The sequence below is a fragment of the Triturus cristatus genome, chromosome 7 (assembly GCF_964204655.1).
Source record: "Triturus cristatus chromosome 7, aTriCri1.1, whole genome shotgun sequence".
NCBI lineage: Eukaryota > Metazoa > Chordata > Amphibia > Caudata > Salamandridae > Triturus > Triturus cristatus.
The window spans coordinates 162,903,444-162,916,950 of NC_140590.1; the positions used below are offsets into that span (position 1 = coordinate 162,903,444).

At 51.1% G+C, this 13,507-nt stretch overlaps 1 protein-coding gene across 1 annotated transcript in view; it reads right to left on the bottom strand.

Moving 5' to 3' along the window:
• Window positions 1-13,507, bottom strand: part of LIN37 (lin-37 DREAM MuvB core complex component) — a 213,993-nt gene that overhangs the window by 102,336 nt on the left and 98,150 nt on the right. Inside the window, exons 5-6 of the mRNA XM_085615919.1 lie at window positions 12,645-12,674; window positions 11,033-11,118 (exon numbers count right to left, since the gene is read on the bottom strand). Of these exons, the coding sequence (XP_085472045.1) occupies window positions 11,033-11,118; window positions 12,645-12,674 (116 nt within the window). The remainder of the gene's footprint in view (window positions 1-11,032; window positions 11,119-12,644; window positions 12,675-13,507) is intronic.

Sequence of the window (13,507 nt, forward strand, 5' to 3'; positions counted from 1 at the left end):
GTCGTCGATCCCGTTGTCACCGTCTAGTTGTGGTCGTCGTCACTGTCGCCGTTGTCGACGCTCTCGTCGTCGACACTGCCGTCGACGATTCCATAGTCGACGAGGGTATAGGTTTAATAGTGACCTTTATCTCACTTTTATTCGTCGACGACGCTACATTCTTCGTCGACGGTCCCGTCGACGATGTTGATTTCTCTAATTTCTCTTCAGGCGATGTAGAGGCTGGTTTTTTAAGCGAATGTTTGATTTTAAGGGGTGATTTTGAAGGCTCTGAACTCGTCTTTTTTTAATGTTTTACCCCTGAAGCATGACCCTTGCTCTCCTTTTCCTTAATTTGAGGAGATTTTGAGGGGCTGCGCTCTGAAGACCCAGATGTGATCTTTTTAAGAGCCTTCTCAGGTTTTTCCCCTGAGGTATGAGCCTGAGGAGATCTACCTCTTTTCTGAGACCTCCTTGAAGCAGTTGACGCCTCATCGCTGTCACTAGACACAACGTCCTTCCTGGTCTTAAGTTTTTGGAGCCAAATTAACAGTCTACCTTCACGATCCCTCAGAGTTTTATTAGAAAAGGTACGACATACCTTACACTCCTTCGCCTGATGGTGTGGGTAAAGGCAGTATATACAATCTTTATGAGGGTCGTCAGTATATAACCTCTTCTTAGAACAGGTGGCACAGGCTCTAAAAAAACCCTTCTTCTCCTTGTCAGCCATTCTCCAGAAAATGATGAAGAAAAAATCAGTTGAAAAAACTCTTCAATCTAGAACCAACTGTTGAATTTGAGCAGAGCTCAAAGGAGACTCCCTAGCGCAACGTGCGGTAGAAAATCTGAGGAGCAGAAGGTTCTCTCAGGAGTGTTCTAGAGGGTGAGAGACTCTGATTGGTTCAGAGGCAAGTTTAGTCCTTTTTTACATAACGAAGGTTATGGGTTGCAAAGGAAAATGTGCCTAGGCCTTTTTTCAGTTGGCTATACTACTAGCAATGCTTTTTTATGTACCGGAGACTCCCGTCTCGAGGACGGGGAATGATTCAGGCATGTGAATCTATGAAAGCTCCAATACTGGAGTAAAATGTATATCTAGCCAATGTACGTTAATACACAACAGCCATTTGTAAAGTAGGGAAAGAGAATACACCCCTTACCACCCTTGGACATGGCATGGGGGCAATGTACACACTGAGTGTATGTGTGTATTGTGCATGTTAGACCTGTCAGCCCTTTGGGTGGTCCCTCCTCATCATTATTTATTTTGTCCCACTTTTGCCTCAAACCCTATTATAATTTTTCCTTTTTGGGAACCACCAGACTTTTTAGTGTTGATGCAGGATCAGGGAGCCATTTTCCCTACCCCTGGAACTTCTGTCTGAGGGCCTGAGACACAAAATGGTGGCCACCCATTGTCACCTGTGACATCATCAGAACCCACTGGAGATTCCTAGAACCTTCCATAACATTCTGGAACCCTGTGACAGTGAGAGGCAGTTTAGAATGTTGGGAGGCCATCTCAGGGTGGCAGTTGGCAACTGACTGGAGAAGAGAGAGGACAGAGTTAGAAGGAGGTCGGAGTAAGGCAGCAGAGGTGGAAACCAGTGCTTGGAGTGGGGTTCAGAAACCCACCCTTGATGCTAGTCTCTACTGACCAAGCCTAACCTAGAGCCCTGTGTGGGATCAAGACCAGAAGAACCATCTTAAAGGACTGAAAAGTTGGAACAGGCCTTAAAGAAGAAGAACAGCAAGTTCCTGACCTGTTCAGCAGTGTCCACCTGGAGTCCTGACGTCGAGAAGCCTGGAGACTTGGGGCCTGAGGTCGAGAAGCGGCGCTGACAGAAAGCAGACGTCGTACCCGGGGCCGCCAGAGGTCGAGTGAGGGCGCCGACGGAGGTCGTGGAGAGACACCGGAGGTCGAGTAAGGAGTCACCCGAGGTCGGGTGAGGGCGCCGACGGAGGTCGTGGAGAGGCGCCGGAGGTCGAGTGGAGAGTCACCCGAGGTCGAGGTGAGGGCGCCGACGGAGATCGTGGAGAGGCGCCGGAGGTCGAGTCAGGAGTCACCTGAGGTCGAGGTGAGGCGTCGACGGGGGAGTGAAGTCCGCCCACCGGAGTCGCCGGAAACCGAGGTGAAGCGCGCCGGAGGTCGGGAGAGGAGATCGCACTCCGGAGACACCAGGAAGTGGGGAGTCCGAGACCCTGTGACGCCGGAAGGCGACATCGAAACGAGGCCGACCAGCGACATCGAGTCGAGACCGCCCAGCGACATCGAGTCGAGACCGTCCAGCGACATCGAACCGGAGCCGCCTCACGGCGTCGACACGGTGTCGAGTGGAGCCGATCATCTTAAAAAGGACAGTAAGTGGTAGAGGGGGCGTCTAAGGCCCTGTGGAGCCCTAAAAGACCATTCTAGGGGCTAAAGGGGTGCTAGAACCAACCTGAGAGTGCCAGGGGTGAACTGAGACTGGTACAGTGACCTACATAAAGAGCTGTGTAGTTTGGAGGGCCAGATCTGTAGATTACTCTTGTTCTGCCTCAGTGTAGGCCCCAGCCTTGACCAATCTAGGTGGGACACCCTCATGCCATCCAAAGGTCCTTAAGTGGCGTATGGGCAAAGTAAGACCAAGTGACCTCATGTAAATGATTTGAATTGTCACTGATTGTTTTACTTTATTTATTGGAAGTGCTTTATTTATTGTCATCCACTAATTTATTCCTGCACTATATTTATTGTCTGACTGTATTTATTTGCCATCTGTATTTATTGCACATCTATTTATTCCTTGCTTATTTATGACCTGAACCTATTTATTGAAATTCCAATGTAGTATTATTTATTTGACCTGCTCTTCTAAGGAAAGTCTTAATGTATTGTATTTATGTAATGAAATCTGCAACTAAGAGAAAATAAGATAAAGACATATATATTTTCAATTTGACTTGCATTATTTTTACGGTGTAGTGTCGTTTTTGGAACGGATGAACGCATGGTTATTGTGAGGGTGTGACGTACGCTTAACACGGTGCCTGACCCCAACCGCTCGAGCCAAGCTACCATTGTGCTGGGAACCTGGTGACTGCTAACCCGGTTGCCAGGTTTCCAACATAAAATTGGTGTTCAGCGGTGGGATAGAGCTGTGCCTACGTATACTCGACAATAACTGTGGGTAGTCCATAGGCCTACACCGGGAGTTTTCTTCAAGCGGACTTCCTAATTTTGAGTTTTGTTTTTTCCAAATTTACTTCTGGTGGTGGGAGGAGGTATTACAAAAGGTACCCCCCTGCATAGCTTCTGTAAGCAACTGTCTTCTATCCTGAGTGGGCAAAATGGAGTTTGTGTTGGAGGATGTGGCCCAACTCAGAGAGTTTTGTGAGCGAGAGGGGGTGTTTTGTCCCCAAGGTGCAAAGAAGGGTGAGCTCCAGACCAGCTTAAGGGCTTGGGGGGAGGCACGACGAGAAAGTAAGGTGGAGAAGGAAGATAGGGATGGAGAGCCTGTCAGCGAGGGGGCTGGTTTGTACCAACCTGAGGTGGGGGACCTAGTGGCGGGGCCCAGAACACTTTCAAGGAAGGGTAGCAGTGTCTCTAGCAACGGCTTATTAGAAGCAGAATTAACTGACCGGAGGGAGAAAAGACAGCTCACATGGGATTTGGCGAAGCTGGAGAAAGAAAAAGAGGAACGGAGGATGGCTCACGAGTTGAGGCTCAGGGAGATAGATCTCCAGATCCTACGGGTCGGGGCACACCCTGTTCCTAGTGGTGGCAGCGAAGAAAGAGAAATCACCAGGGAATCCAAACCCTATTTGCCGAAAGACATAGTAGCTAGCTATAGTGCGGGTGATGATATCGCCAGGTGGCTAGCAGCCTATGAGGTCTCTTTAAGAATCCATGGGTTCCAGAGAAATATTGGGGAGGGGGATTGTATAGATACATGCCTCCAGCTGGTAGGGATACATTATTGGCCCTGGAGCAGGATGAGCAGACCCACTACCCCACCATGAAAGTGGCGCTCGTGAGGAAGTTTGGACTAACACCCGAGAAGTACCGACAGAAGTTCCGGGGTAGCCACAAACTGGGCACACAGAATTGGGTGGATTTCCTGGACTATGCAAAGAAGGCATTAGAGGGTTGGATACAGGGCAGCGAGGTGAGGGACTACGAGGGGTTGTTTGATTTGATGTTGAAGGAACACCTGCTCGAAAAATGTTTCCCTGAACTGCGTCAACACCTGGTGGATAGCAAGCTGACCAATCCCCGGAAGCTTGCTGAGGAGGCGGACATTTGGGCTAGTACCCGGGTGTCCACAAGGGGGACTGGAGGGGACTCTCAAAAGACCGGACAGGGCGCCCCCCAGAAGAAAGAGGGAGGGGAAAAGAAAACGGAGTTCTCTAAAGGCCCCCAAAATAGTTTCCAAGGGAAGGGAACAGGATTCACCCCTAGGGCTAACCCACCCAGAAACCCTAATCCTGGCCAGAGTCAGCAGCCAAGGGTTGTCCATTGCTTCGAGTGCGGTGGTGTCGGACACTATAAGGGAGATGTGAAGTGCCCGAAAAGACCACCCCCTCCCATCGGAGGAAAGGCCCCCGGAGTAGCTAGTGTAGTGCTCGGGGAGGAGATGCCCTTAGATAAGGGAAGGGAGTGGGCGGGTGTCACTTTAGTGTCCCTGGGAGAACGGGAGATGGTTCCTAAGATCCAGGTGCCCGCAAATACCACAAAGTATGGGCAATGGGTCACCATCAACGGCCAAAGAGGGGAGGCTCTGAGAGACACAGGAGCCAGTATGACTATGGTACGTAGCCAACTGGTGTCTCCAGAGCAGGTGATTCCCCAAGTACTCCACCCTGCCGCGATGGCTGACGGCAGAATGGGCCACTATCCGGTGGCCGAGGTTCCATTTGAATGGGAAGGGGTTGCAGGGTCACTTCGAGTTGCCGTAAGCCCTGCCGTGCCAGTCGATTGTCTGCTGGGGAATGACATGGAGCATAATGCTTGGAAAGAGGTGGAATACCGGACTCATGCTGAGATGCTGGGTACACCTGACTGGGCCTGTGTCAGCACAAGGTCTGCGACTACCCGGAGAGGGAGTTCGTTTAGGCGGGAGCCTGGAACAAAGGCACTGCCGGCTGCCAATCAAGGGAAGAACCGAGGACAGGAGGAGCCTGCCTCGGCATCTGCGCCCCGTGTGACGGATAGGCCACCGGAGGTGGTGGACCAGGAGTCCGCGGAGGGGGATGTTACCGAACTGGAGAACCTACCCATCCCGGCCGAGTGGCACGTGGAGGGAGGGCCGACCAGGGAGGAATTCTGCAAGGGCCAGAGGGAGTGTCCTACCCTTGAGGGACTGAGGCGACAGGCCGAAGCCCAGGCAGCAGGGAACGTTGAGGGGAACTATAACTTTTACTGGGAGGATGGCCTCCTCTACAGTGAACCCAAGGCACCCATGCACGGATCGTCACGGGCCTTGGTTGTCCCTCAACGTTACCGAGCCTTCCTTCTGGAATTGGCTCATGAGATCCCCTTGGCAGGACACCTGGGGCAAGACAAGACCTTTGCCCGGCTTGTCCCGCACTTTTATTGGCCTCAAATGAAAGTGTCATCCGACACCTACTGCCGGACGTGTGTGTCTTGTCAAGCCAGTGGGAAAACAGGGGTGAAGCTGAAAGCTCCCCTGGAACCACTTCCTGTCGTTAGCACCCCCTTTGAAAGGGTGGGCATCGACATTGTGGGTCCGTTAGATCCGCCTACTACAGCTGGTCACAGGTTTATCCTGGTTCTGGTGGATCATGCCACACGGTACCCAGAGGCCATACCTCTGAGGACCATTACTGCACCTGTTGTGGCTAGGGCCCTGATGGGAATCTTTACCCGAGTGGGTTTTCCCAAGGAAGTTGTGTCCGACAGGGGGACCAACTTCATGTCAGCATACATGCGGGCCATGTGGAAGGAGTGTGGAGTGACCTACCGGTTCACCACTCCTTACCACCCCCAGACTAATGGTCTGGTGGAGAGGTTCAATAAGACCTTGAAAGGCATGATCAGAAGTCTGTCTGAAAGCCTGCGGAGGAAATGGGACGTCCTCCTACCCTGTCTATTGTTTTCTTACAGGGAAGTGCCACAGAAGGGAGTGGGCTTCAGCCCCTTCGAGCTTTTGTATGGGCACCCTGTGCGTGGACCTCTCAGCCTGGTGAGAGACGGATGGGAAAGAACTCCCAGAAAGCTTCCCCAGGACGTGGTGAGCTACATGCTGGCCTTCCGGAGCCAAATGGCTAAGTTGTGGAAGCAAGCTTCTGACAACTTGGAAGCCAGCCAAGCAGTGATGAAGGCGTGGTACGACCACAATGCTCACCCGCTGGAGTTTGAGCCTGGCCAGAAGGTGTGGGTGATCGGACCAGGAGAGCTTAGCGCCCTCCAGGATCGCTGGTCAGGACCCTTTGAGGTGTTGGAGAAGAAGGGTAAGGCTACCTACTTGGTGGATCTGAAGACCCCTCGTCAGCCCCTACGGGTGCTGCATGCCAACCGCCTCAAACCCCACCATGAGAGGCCCGAAGTCATATTGTTAATGGTGACTGACGGAGAAGAGGACGTGGAAAGCGAGCCTCTCCCCGACTTATTTGCGTCTCAAGAGAAGGATGGGTTGGTGGAGGGAGTGATTCTCTCCCCGTCCCTAACTCCTGAACAGCAGGAGGACTGCCGCCAGGTCCTGGGGCAGTACTCTTCGTTGTTCTCCCTTGTTCCGGGTAGGACTCACCTGTGCGTCCATGATGTGGACACAGGAGACAGCCCACCTGTGAAGTCAAAGATCTACCGGATGACAGACAAGGTGAAGGCCAGCATTCACAGTGAAGTCACTAAGATGCTGGAGCTAGGAGTGATTGAACCTTCCAGCAGCCCCTGGTCCAGTCCAGTGGTACTAGTACCAAAAGCTGCACCACCGAGTGCCCAACCGGAACAGAGGTTCTGTGTGGACTACCGGGGACTGAATTCAGTAACCAAGACTGATGCTCATCCGATCCCGAGGGCGGATTAACTGATTGACCGGCTGGGAGCTGCCCAATATTTGAGTACCTTTGACCTTACATCCGGGTACTGGCAGATCTCTCTGACTGATGGAGCGAAGGAAAGGTCAGCCTTCTCCACACCCAAGGGCCACTACCAGTTCTGCGTGATGCCCTTTGGGCTCAAGAACGCACCTGCCACGTTTCAGCGTCTGGTGAACCAGATCCTCACTGGAATGGAGAGTTTCTCTGCTGCTTATCTGGACGACATTGCTGTCTTCAGTAACAGCTGGGAGGATCACTTGCGTCACCTGCAAACTGTTCTCCAGGCCCTGAAACACGCTGGTTTAACGATCAAGGCCAGTAAATGCCAGATCGGGCAGGGGTCGGTAGTGTACCTTGGACACTTGGTGGGTAGGGGAGCGGTGCAGCCCCTCCAGGCGAAAATCGAGGCTATCATGGCCTGGGAACCCCCCCAAGACTCAGACTGAGGTCCGAGCTTTTCTGGGCCTCACAGGATATTACCGCCGCTTCGTGAAGGGGTACGGGACCATTGTGGCCCCCCTCACGGAGCTTACGTCCAAGAAGCAACCTCGACGGGTAGTCTGGACGGAGGCTTGCCAGCAGGCCTTTGTGAAACTGAAGCAAGCCATGTGCGAGGCCCCGGTCTTAAGGGCCCCAGATTTTTCCAAGGAGTTCATTGTCCAGACGGATGCATCGGAACATGGCATTGGGGCAGTGTTATCGCAACTCAATGAAGAGGGTCTGGATCAACCCGTGGTCTTCCTATCCCGGAGACTACTTCCCAGGGAACAGAAGTGGAGTGCAATAGAGCGTGAAGCCTTTGCAGTGGTATGGGCTCTGAAGAAGTTGCGGCCATACCTGTTTGGCTCGCACTTCCTAGTTCAGACCGACCACAGACCCCTTCGTTGGCTGATGCAGATGAAGGGGGAGAATCCCAAGTTGCTAAGGTGGTCTATCTCCCTACAGGGAATGGACTTTCAGGTGGAACATCGGCCTGGAGTGGACCACGCCAATGCAGACGGTCTCTCAAGGTATTTCCGCCTTAGTGATGAGAACTCCCAAGGGGTTGGGTAGCTCTCCCCACTTTCAGCTGGGGGGGACGCGTGTTAGACCTGTCAGCCCTTTGGGTGGTCCCTCCTCATCATTATTTATTTTGTCCCACTTTTGCCTCAAACCCTATTATAATTTTTCCTTTTTGGGAACCACCAGACTTTTTAGTGTTGATGCAGGATCAGGGAGCCATTTTCCCAACCCCTGGAACTTCTGTCTGAGGGCCTGAGACACAAAATGGTGGCCACCCATTGTCACCTGTGACATCATCAGAACCCACTGGAGATTTCTAGAACCTTCCATAACATTCTGGAACCCTGTGACAGTGAGAGGCAGTTTAGAATGTTGGGAGGCCATCTCAGGGTGGCAGTTGGCAACTGACTGGAGAAGAGAGAGGACAGAGTTAGAAGGAGGTCGGAGTAAGGCAGCAGAGGTGGAAACCAGTGCTTGGAGTGGGGTCCAGAAACCCACCCTTGATGCTAGTCTCTACTGACCAAGCCCAACCTAGAGCCCTGTGTGGGATCAAGACCAGAAGAACCATCTTAAAGGACTGAAAAGTTGGAACAGGCCTTAAAGAAGAAGAACAGCAAGTTCCTGACCTGTTCAGCAGTGTCCTCCTGGAGTCCTGACGTCGAGAAGCCTGGAGACCTGGGGCCTGAGGTCGAGAAGCGGCGCTGACAGAAAGCAGACGTCGTACCCGGGGCCGCCAGAGGTCGAGTGAGGGCGCCGACGGAGGTCGTGGAGAGACACCGGAGGTCGAGTAAGGAGTCACCCGAGGTCGGGTGAGGGCGCCGACGGAGGTCGTGGAGAGGCGCCGGAGGTCGAGTGGAGAGTCACCCGAGGTCGAGGTGAGGGCGCCGACGGAGATCGTGGAGAGGCGCCGGAGGACGAGTCAGGAGTCACCTGAGGTCGAGGTGAGGCGTCGACGGGGAAGTGAAGTCCGCCCACCGGAGTCGCAGGAAACCGAGGTGAAGCGCGCCGGAGGTCGGGAGTGGAGATCGCACTCCGGAGACACCAGGAAGTGGGGAGTCCGAGACCCTGTGACACCGGAAGGCGACATCGAGTCGAGACCGCCCAGCGACATCGAGTCGAGACCGCCCAGCGACATCGAGTCGAGGCCGCCCAGCGACATCGAGTCGAGACCGCCCAGCGACATCGAGTCGAGACCGCCCAGCGACATCGAGTCGAGACCGTCCAGCGACATCGAACCAGAGCCACCTCACGGCGTCGACACGGTGTCGAGTGGAGCCGATCATCTTAAAAAGGACAGTAAGTGGTAGAGGGGGCGTCTAAGGCCCTGTGGAGCCCTAAAAGACCATTCTAGGGGCTAAAGGGGTGCTAGAACCAACCTGAGAGTGCCAGGGGTGAACTGAGACTGGTACAGTGACCTACATAAAGAGCTGTGTAGTTTGGAGTGCCAGATCTGTAGATTACTCTTGTTCTGCCTCAGTGTAGGCCCCAGCCTTGACCAATCTAGGTGGGACACCCTCATGCCATCCAAAGGTCCTTAAGTTGCGTATGGGCAAAGTAAGACCAAGTGACCTCATGTAAATGATTTGAATTGTCACTGATTGTTTTACTTTATTTATTGGAAGTGCTTTATTTATTGTCATCCACTAATTTATTCCTGCACTATATTTATTGTCTGACTGTATTTATTTGCCATCTGTATTTATTGCACATCTATTTATTCCTTGCTTATTTATGACCTGAACCTATTTATTGAAATTCCAATGTAGTATTATTTATTTGACCTGCTCTTCTAAGGAAAGTCTTAATGTATTGTATTTATGTAATGAAATCTGCAACTAAGAGAAAATAAGATAAAGACATATATATTTTCAATTTGACTTGAATTATTTTTACGGTGTAGTGTCGTTTTTGGAACGGATGAACGCATGGTTATTGTGAGGGTGTGACGTACGCTTAACACGGTGCCTGACCCCAACCGCTCGAGCCAAGCTACCATTGTGCTGGGAACCTGGTGACTGCTAACCCGGTTGCCCGGTTTACAACAGTGCACTTCTATCTTCTCAAATACATTACTTCTACTCCGATTTATCCTGTGATGCATGCAACGCTGAATCATATGCTGCCAAACATACGCATCATGAATCACAAACAAGGGCCAAGTACCCCTGGTGCCTAGGACTTAGTGTGCACTGCGTAAAAGTTTATCCTACAACATAAATAAAAAATTTCAACTTAATGTAAAGTTTTTAATTTTATTCTTTGTAGAGACATCAGAAATAGATTAAACCTGTTGCTCATACAAAGGCCACTCCTAGCCTTCTAACCCCGAGACCATAAGTCTCAACAAATAATGTACAATGATTGATCCACTGTTGATTGCAATCGGAATTGTAATGCCTAATGCATTTCGGGATGAAGTCACTTCTTCAGGGGCCACTGAGTTCCAACTCGAGTGTTTATACTTGGAACATCCGCTGTTGCGGAATACGGATTCAAGCTCTTGTAAAAGCTTGACATCTCTCTCAGAGTTTCTAGCACCTTCGCATGTTTGACGAAGAGCAGGTTCAGCGCAAGCACTGGTTGGAGCAAGAGGTTTACCTACAGTTTACAGGAACCATTTGCCGGGTGGGGAGGGGGTGGCGGGGGGGGGGGGGGGGTGTGCAAGTCACGAGCACTGACAGTTTATCACCATGTGGTGTCAGGTGGTTTGGAGCGTGATTTCGGCTTTTAAAAGAGCTTGTATTCGTATTCCGCAACAGACCCCTTTGTTAATGTGTCAGGACACCATATTCTGACCTCATGAGGCACAATGTTTGTGTATCACAGTTACTGACCCCATCCAGTAGAACAGCATGGTGCTATGCAGGAAGAACCCACCCACAGTCCCTCTTCCTGTGTAGAAGAGGAAAGCATCAAGTGTGTTGATCATACTCTTTGACTCCGCTCACTTTACTAAACTCTGTGTGTCACTCCTCACCCCTACACCCCCACTGGTGCTGACACTTACTTGACTTCAGTGGGCCTACATCTGTCATGCCATCTTCCATCTCCTTCCTCTTCTTACGTCGCTGGTGTGGAAACCTGGAGGAAGGCCTGTGTGAACAGAAAGAGCGACGTGACTATGCTTGCCTGAGGGAGTACTCATCGGCGTGTTGGAGGGAGCGGGAACCAGTGCAAGCGCGCCTTACATCTCTCCCACAGCTGACTCCATGACAGTCTGGCAAAGAGGACAGGCCTCCCAAGAGCATGGGCACGAGAGTCACAGAGGCGATTTCATTTAGGAGCTAGTGCACTTAGGTATTGGGCATGCGAGGGTAGATTTAGTCTTACTACCAACATTCATTCATGATTTCACAATCTTTTGTGCCTCAGAAATAGAAACATGTGTTGAGAATGGGCCCCATTACTTTCACAAACACAAGGTAATGGCTTATGAAATCATGGTAGGAACGTAAAATGGTCACAAGTTTAAAACAATACTGGCAGGATGCCCAGATTCTGCCCTCAGAAATCACACAGCTGTTCATCGAGGTTTGTAACATGTTCTGTGCTGCAGGGTGTGGCGCACATATTATGCACATATTATGCCACCTCCAGCATTGTGGAGCACTGCTCAAGGGATTGGGTGCTGTCCCAGGGCCTTTCAACCAAGAAATGCTGCTGGAGCCAGAGGACGTTGTGTGGCCACGAGGGATCAGCCACATTCAACACACAGTATTTGAAGAAGACTATTCCCAGCATTGTGACATGAGTCACAAACAGCACATTCAGCACTGAGGGCATAAATCTGAAGCTGGCACCAGCAGCAGCCCCCCCCCCACACTAACAGTGGTTGTTGAAGAGAATCTGCAGACCCCCCCCTCGCTGGACAATGGCTAATAGGGCCAGCCTCGCTCAGCCCGCAGAAGTATCATGCATCAATCCAAGGTACTGCATGCCAACAGTGCCCGGAAGAAAGGCGCACCATTATGTAGTCCCCCACAGCCAGTCATACTATTAACTCACATTCATCTCAGGTCATCAGTAAACGCCTCAAGGATTCCAAAAATAGTTGACACACTATCCTGAGAGTTGTGCAAACGGAGGACTTTGTGCTCTGAGACCTCAAGTGTTCAAGTGATGGGCTGCCCCCAGGGAGGTACTGGTAGATCAGATATTGGCTGAAGAATAGTAGGGGTGCTCCACTTGCTTCCCAAAGGGCAGTACCAGCAGAGCTATACTTACATGAGGTGTTTGCTTACAGGGGTGTTTCAGACAGTCCTCCCAGGATGTAACCGTTAACTGGGCTGGGGGTGTTACATGATGCCCACGGAGGGGTCCAAGTGGATGAGTAACCAGCTAACACTCTGAAGAAATGAGTCCCAAGCACCCACAGAAAAGGTGCTGGTGAATCCGAAACTGGCAGCGGCGCTACACTGTCAAAGGGTACCACAGAGTTGAGCCAGGGATGCCTGGTGGTCGACTAGTCGCAGGAGGGAGTCACACATGCTGCCCACAGTTGGGTGATCTGGTAGATTCTACCAAAGCTCCTCACTTGAATTGTAGCTGCACTAGGAATTCATTCAATGTCCTGCTGATCCATGAAGCACTAACAGGGACTCACCAACAGCGCCACTTACCGCTTTCCTGCAGCCGTGGGCGACGACTCTCTAGAAAAGAGAATAGACAGGATCAGAAACTTCAACTTACATCCCTCCAAGACCTCCACTTGTATTCAGGGGTCACTGAACTCACTGTCTCAACAGACAAGAGGTAAACATTCTAGCTAGATGTCACACCAATGGACAGTGGAGGTGTTTGAGAAGAGGCAAGCCAGATAACTGATAAACAACGGATGGGGCACACACATTCAAAGGCCAGACCAACCGGGAATGTGCAGTTAGATATGAAGTCATCTGAAAGCAGTGGACTGTCTTGGAGAGAATGACAGAGCTTTGCCATAGGCTGATGCTAATGGAAGCAACTCTGACAATGCTAGCAGTCCTAACATCTGAATATAAAATGCTTTTGTGTTCACATGCACAAATGGGACTCAAGATAGAGAGAAACTGTTCTGGACAACTGAGAGGAGGCGGAGACAGACAGGAAGAGCAGTAGATGGATATTGTTTGGGGTCAAGAACAAGAAATCCTGATGTTTATATTATCCACTGCACAGGGCACCAGGGGCCAGTCCCTTCAACACACACCCCTTGGATGCCAGTTTACAATGCCATAGTAGAATGATGGGAAAGAAGACTGCGTGTAAGGCAAGACATGCATCCATATGTACAAGTTGTTCAAAACTGGATCTATGGTTCATTAATGCAAAGCCTTTATTGTTAGGGTGCGCGCTCTATGGAAATACAGTGAGCTGTAAGCTCAGCTTGCATTATTAACACGTGTGCATATGTATGTCTGTAAAATGTACCAACGTGTGGCTAAGCATAATGCCTCGAGAATGCTCTTTTATTAGATGCAAATATAGTCAGGAGAGAAGAACG